Here is a 7,360-nt window from a genome sequence, read left to right on the forward strand (position 1 = left end):
CAACGTTTTCTTTGTAGTGGTTTTGCAGTATTTAAGACAAAAAAATTGACATTTTAATCTGTTAACCTTTAACTAATAGTTGCTATCTTCCAGACAAACGCCCAAAATTACTTCAATTTCCGCATGTGGTTAGACAGTTTGCTTTAATATGTCATATCATCCTCATCATATGTGCTTTAGGTTGGCGACAAATTTCATTGCAATTCTCAATTAAAAACCGCAGGCACAGTATTTCTTTTTCGAGGACAAAGCCTGAGTCACGATTATACGAATTGCAAATGATTTTAAAGACCTTGAAGATGATCGTAATAGTACATACACTGTTCATTTCCAATCACGTTACTTTTATACTTCATAAATCGAGAAAAGGTATAATAATTAGCATAAATTAACTTAAATTTATAAAGAGAAACTAAATATTTTCTATTCATAGAAGTAAGAAATTAAATATTTACTTTATTTTGATATTTTTTTCCTTTCTTAGATAAGGAATTTTATTGAGTTATAATTTATTACACCAATCAATAATAAAGATAGTTTTTCTTGCACTTATGTAATATCGATATTTAGCATTATGAAAGCAAAGTATTGATATCGATACTAACGTTTTTATAAAATCTAAAATTGAATACTGCTAGATACTTTATAATATAATTACAAAATTTAAATTTTTGTTTTAGATTACTGTAAGTGATAGTAGATTATTGTACGTGATTAGATTACTGTACGTGATAGTTAATACTTTCATCATCCGTAAAATTTATTTTTACCGTAAAATATTATATCGCATTTTTCACAGTATTATTTATTTAACTAGAGTGATTTTACTGTAATTATTAATTTTTACAGAAGTATTCATTCAATTAGAGTGATTTTACTGTAATTATTAATTTTTACAGAATTATTCATTTAATTAGAGTGATTTTACTGTAATTATTGCTGTAAAAAATATGGTATATCAGATTTTTTGTTCTGCAACATGTTCTAGTATAAATGGATTTTACGGTAAGAAATACCGGCTCCCAGAGTGTCTGTAGTTTTTACCGTAATTTGTACAGGAATTTTTTACAGTGTATGACGCTACAGCTCACAGTGACCTAGGCTAACTGAATAATGTCGTTCCTAACTCCTGCTCTTAGCCTGGGATCCAATACTTCAAAGTTTCATTGAGGTTAGATCTAATGTGACATTATCTCTTTTTTGGTCCTTCTTAGGGTCTTGAGTAGGACTGGGCTATAAATCGATATATCGCGACATATCGATTTAACGCCTATATCGGCAAACCGATACAGCAACTTTCATTCCAAGCGATACATCAGAAATGTGATTTAAGCCGTCGAGTGAAGAAGACGATATAACGATATAGCGATACACGCAAGGACTTTCTCTTACGTTCCGATGCCAACTCGCGCTGTGGAAGACGATATTGTTTCGTTATGTTGAGACGGCCTTGACTGATGAGCGGTAGAATCAGAATCACTTTTGAGACCTTATATCGTTATATCACATGTTCGTTTTCGCACCTTCGCGATTTGAAATCGTTTCTTGTAGATTATTTTCAATGGGATTAACTTCGTGATCGCCGTCGTAACCTTGTTCTGAACGCAATCTATTATTGAAAAGAATTTATAAAGAAAAGTTTCTTCATTAATTAGGTAAGTTTTTTATTTATTTTCTGACAAAACTTTTTTTATATTTTTAAATGTGAAAATTATCGGAAATCTAATTTAAGGCACCCATAAGGAATTAAATTACAAAGTAAATAAATTTGTTAGGTTATTTTTTTACTTTTTTTAAATTTATTAAAAACTTTTCGGATAAAACTTCTAATTATTTAATGGGCTTCTATTACTGATTTTAAATTTATAAATCTTGCGTTGTTTTTATTTTTAGAAATAAAGTTAAAACAAAACTTATTTTTTGGACATAAGTCAATAAACTTTATTTGTTCAAAAGAATTTGAAAAGTTTGCGAATTTTATTCATTTCTTTTTTTTTTTTTTTATCAATTACTACTTCGTTTTATTAGAGAGTAAAATCATTATTTTTTTTTAATTTTCGTTTTATATTATTAGTTAATTAGCTAAATATATTACCGAATATCACAATTCTTTTGTTTTTATTTTTAAGAATTTAATTAAGAAACTTTGCCTTACTTTGTTTTTCGTTTATAATTCGGTCATTATTTAATTTAATTTAATTATTTATATGAAATAATAATAAAAATAGTGTTTAAGAAGCATTTTTTTTCTAAAATTTATTTAGCTCTTTGTTTTAAGCATACAAATAATTTTTTAACGAACTTATTTTTTAAATTTTGTTCCTATGCTGTTAGGTAAATATATTGATAAATTTCACTTTTATTTATTTTTTTATTTTTAAACTAAGAAATCTTTTGTTATTTGCGTGATCATCTTTAGAAAATATAACAAAACTTGTGTTTACTTCTTCATTAAAAATTTGAACATTACGATCGAACTTAATAATTCTGTAATTATTTACGCATAATAGTACAAGCAAATATTGATTTGTTAAAAAAAGTTTCTTTTTTTAAAAAAAAAAAAAAATATTTTTAACACTTTGTTTTAAGTGTATAATGAATTTCTTAACAAACTTTTTTTTTAATTTTTAAAATTTTCTTTCAATAATTTCAGCTAGATATCTTTATAAAATTCCCTTTTTACTTTTAAACTGAGAAATCTTTCAGAGAACGAAAATTTTAAGAAATTATTACAAATCTTATGTTTACTTTTTAGTTTAAAATTCGAACATTTTTAATTTTAAACTTCGGCTTTTAGTCAATCTAACTTTTATTTTAATTAAAATATATTTTGAAATTTTGAAATCAGCTTTTGTTTAATAACAAATTTTTTTTTTCATTAAGGGTGTTTTAGGGGTGAACTTAAATTAAGACTGCTTATACCTTATAAACGATAAAGAAGTGCAAATATTTCATTCTGTATCTACACACATTTTTTCAATAAATATTTTAAGTAAGATTTGTACATCTTAGTCAATTTATTTAATATCTTTCTTTAGCAAAACATATATATTTTCAAATTTATAAATTGATTTAAATCAATATGCGTATGAAGTCTTGATAGAAATCTGACTTTCTGTGCCTTAAAGTAAATGAAATTCAAAAATACTATATCGCGATACATCGCTATATCGCGATGCAAAACTGACGATATATCACGATATATAATTTCTAATATCGCCCAGTCCTAGTCTTGAGTTAATTAGTTTCCAATTTAAGATTTTCCCATATTTAAATACATTCATTTTGTATGGTCCTGCCATGCCAAGGGTCTCAATTTTACAACTTGAATGATGGTTTTTCTATTCAATTAAATGGTCAACTTCACCAATGTCTTTATTTGTCCCTTATAAATTGTTTATTTGTATTGGTGAAAAAAAATTCTTATATATATTTTTTTTAAAAATATTAATGAGTGATTTTCATCTTTTCGTAGAATTTAAACTTTCAGAATAGTAATTGTAGTGAAATATTATCATCAATATGGATTTGTGTTTTAGTAAGTACTGTTTGCCAATTTCGGCAATTATGTAAGTTACTGCAATTGGACGAAACGATAGCACTAACAAATCATCTTCAAAAGCAGTTGAACCTAATTTCTTATTCGGATAAAACAAAATTCAACCCAAGGAAAACGTAACAAATATGAAAGACTTACGGAAGTAAGAACTTAAGAGAGAAAATAATAAATATAAAATACATTTATTACCAAAACTTCATCATATAGATGGATATTAAGATAAACTATTTTAAAGACGCTTATTCTAAATGAATTTATACTTAATATTAGTTTTTAATTATTATTATTATCTTGACAGTTTTCTTGCTATTATTTAAATGAGTTCATGTAAAAAAATTAATATCCTTAAATGAAACCTAAATAGTTATTCAGCTTAAATTTTTTAAAATTTATGAAATGTTTTTTAATTATATTTAGTTATAATTTATAATAATAAATTATGATTAGATGCAATAATTTATAATGATTAATATTATTTTTAAACAATTATTATTTAAATGAATAATAAAAAATACGAAAAACAAATTATAGTAACGAAGCAAATACTCTTGATGTTTAATATTTTAATCATATATTTAAAAAGTACTACAAATAAAAAATAAAGACGAATTTTAATTTTTGAAATCTGGAATTATGCATCTATGCTATGACACTGCCTTGATCTCGAAATATTGCTTCTGTTTTTTATAAATTTTAGTTTTTCTTTAACATTTTAATTATTTTTATAATTTTAAAATTTAAATTATTTCTTTTTTTTTTTTTTCTTTTCTAATTTTATTTTTCTTTCAGGTTGTAACAAAATAAAATTTTTTTCGAGTTTTTCTTTCAACGTTGTTACTGCTTAAAAAATTTACTGAAATAAATTTGAAAAAAAAAAAAAAATTTAAAATACATTGAGTGAAATTGATAAAGCAGTATGAATATTATGAATCACGAAACTGTTTCATTAAATATTATTCCTTCCTGACATCTTACTAATGCCTAATTTTGAAGAAGATTATGCGTACAGTTGCAAAAAAATAATAATAATAATAATTCTAGAAATAAAAATAAGTCTAACTCAATTTTAAAAAGTAAAATTGCGCAGCTTCAGTATTGTTTATGACTCACATCACCTTATATATTATTAAACAATTCGATCATTTATTCTTTTCCTCGTTAGATGGCGGTACCTCCTTGCGCGTCTTGATACTCTTCTCTTCATGGTTTTCAATGTAAACAACTAACTACAAAACAATGGCAGAGACATATGTAATTGCTAAATATGATTATAAAGCACAAAGTAATCAAGAATTAAATATCATGAAAAATGAGCGTCTTGTTCTATTGGATGACAGTAAGCATTGGTGGAAAGTTCAGAATACTCGAAACCAAGCCGGCTTCGTTCCGTCGAACTACGTCGAGAAGGAGAAACCTTCCATGTTTGATAGCATAACCAAGCGTATATTTAGTAAGAAAAGTGAACCCAAAATTGCTCCTCCGTCTTCATCAAGAATAGCTGCTGCCAAGGAAGCCGAAGCAAAAGGTATATCTCCTCGAGTTGCAACTCCTGCTGATAAAATATGCTTGAATACGACGGCAATCGTCAAATATACCTACGAAGCTCAAAAAGCCGATGAAATCTCTCTGGTCAAAGGTACAAGAGTTGTGGTCATGGAAAAATCTGGTGATGGTTGGTGGAAAGGTGAAAGCTGTGACGCCCAAATCGGATGGTTTCCGTCTAATTATGTGCAAGAAGAACCTAGAGACGCGTCCAATGTGGCCGGTGTTTCGACTCCTAGCAAGAAACTATCGGTCACCTATCAAAACATTCCATCAAATGAAGGTGAACATTTGCCAGAAATATCTCGTAATTTGCAACCAGAAGGTGAACCTGCTACAGTTACATATCAAAACGTTCTTCAAGGTAATGATTTTGTTATTACTCTCTATCCGTTTAGTTCCCAAAGCGACGAAGAACTTAGTTTCCAGAAAGGTGACCAACTTGAGATAGTGGAACGGCCATCTAACGATCCAGATTGGTGGAGGGCACGCAATAATATTGGACAGATCGGCCTGGTTCCTAAAAATTACCTGCAGATTGTGTCTCCTGGTCGAGCTGATACTGCTCCACCAAAACCAGATGAAGCGTCTGTCAATGGTGCTCAACATGAACACCCCAAGCCTGTATTAGGAGCTTGCGGTGGTTCTCCAATGGTGAAACAACGTAACAAAGGTAACAGCGACAGGCCATGGTATATTGGAAGTATTACTCGAAGCGATTGCGACAGAATGCTGAATGATTTTGCAGAAGATGGCGATTTTGTAATAAGAGACAGTGAAACCATTGTTGGTGATTACTCTGTGTCTTTAAAGGCTCCAAAACGAAATAAACATTTTCGTGTTTATATGGAAGACGGTGTGTATTGCATAGGTCAGCGACGGTTTAATTCTTTAGATGAACTGGTTGAGTACTATAAAAGAGCTCCCATATATACTGGTCCAGATGGGGAAAAACTCTATTTAATCAAAGCATTTAGAAAAGTCATTTGAGTATTTCCTCTCCTTTATTTATTTTTATACAATTTTAAACTTAATGCTCTCATTTGCATTTTTGAGAAATAAGTGTGATAATTTAGATTTTAGTGTGTGCCAAATTTTTATAATTCTATTTATTTTATTTTCTCATCTATTGAGTTTAACAAGTGTGATATTTTTTTAGTTTATTTTTCTACCCAATAACTTGATTTTTGCATTTTTTATGAACATTTTAAGTGAAAAAGAACTTCAACTGTGAAAAGGAACTAAACATGGTAAATTAGTGATAGATTTCCTAATGTTGTTTGCTGAAGTTGAATATCAAAGTATATTTTATTTGCATGCATTTCTAGTTGCAAATTATTGAAGCTTTTCTAAAGTTTAAAGTAGCTTATTGGTATTTATTTTTAAAATTTTTGTTTGAATTTTAAAAAAGTCAGCATATACATGAAATTATACTTAATACCACTTCAACATGCTATTACCAAAGTCAACCTATCGAATGTATATAACATTCCAATATATAAACATTCCAAAAAAATAGACAAAATTACTTTGTCATTGTACTTAGATAAAACTTAGATGTGTTAAACACATGGAAGTAGCTTAATACTGGATAAAGGAAAAAAGCATGTTAATTAAAGGAAAAAAGCATGCTCTTAATTTAAACTTGAATTTAGTATTATGATAATTTTTATAGTATCAGCTATTTTCTCATATAACTTTTATATGGTGATTTAACTTTTTAAATCATGTAATTAATTTGACATTTCAGACAATGTAGTTAATCCAATTAAAATTAAGGAAAATTTAGGATAATTCTAATATTTGTTCAAATATACTAAAAGAGAAATTGAAGTAATAGTTCCAAATTAAGACATTTATAGTACACCTGCTGCCATCTATGTGCGATATTTATTACTGATTTGCGTAATAAACATCTTATTAAAATTATAAAAAAGAACAATCCTATTTTATGTAATGTCAATAATTTACTTCTAAATTAAATTTAGAATGAAAAAATTTTTAAAAATGTATTTCCTAAACTTTCAAATTATAGTAACTTGAATGAAATATTTTATAATTTATTATAAAATATAAGTATTATATATGTAAGTAATTTAAATATTTTATTGAGAATTATTCTTATAATTCTCAATAAAACAAATAATATAATTTTAGTTATTTACTGATACAAAAATAACCGCTTTAATATACTAGAAACAAACATTTAAGAAATTTAATTAAGATTTTACTTTTTTTGATGAAATTTTCACTTTTATT

At 27.0% G+C, this 7,360-nt stretch overlaps 1 protein-coding gene across 1 annotated transcript; it reads left to right on the plus strand.

Annotated features, from left to right (window-relative positions):
• Nucleotides 1–4,310: 4,310 nt before the first annotated feature.
• Nucleotides 4,311–7,037, plus strand: LOC107457246 (SH2/SH3 adapter protein dreadlocks). The gene has a single exon (XM_043046167.3). The coding sequence runs from the start codon at nucleotides 4,796–4,798 to the stop codon at nucleotides 6,089–6,091; it is 1,296 nt and encodes a 431-aa protein (XP_042902101.1). The 5' UTR covers nucleotides 4,311–4,795; the 3' UTR covers nucleotides 6,092–7,037.
• The last annotated feature ends 323 nt before the right edge of the window (nucleotides 7,038–7,360 follow it).

This window comes from Parasteatoda tepidariorum, chromosome 4 (genome assembly GCF_982258835.1).
Source record: "Parasteatoda tepidariorum strain Cologne lab strain chromosome 4, Ptep-v5.0, whole genome shotgun sequence".
Lineage (NCBI taxonomy): Eukaryota > Metazoa > Arthropoda > Arachnida > Araneae > Theridiidae > Parasteatoda > Parasteatoda tepidariorum.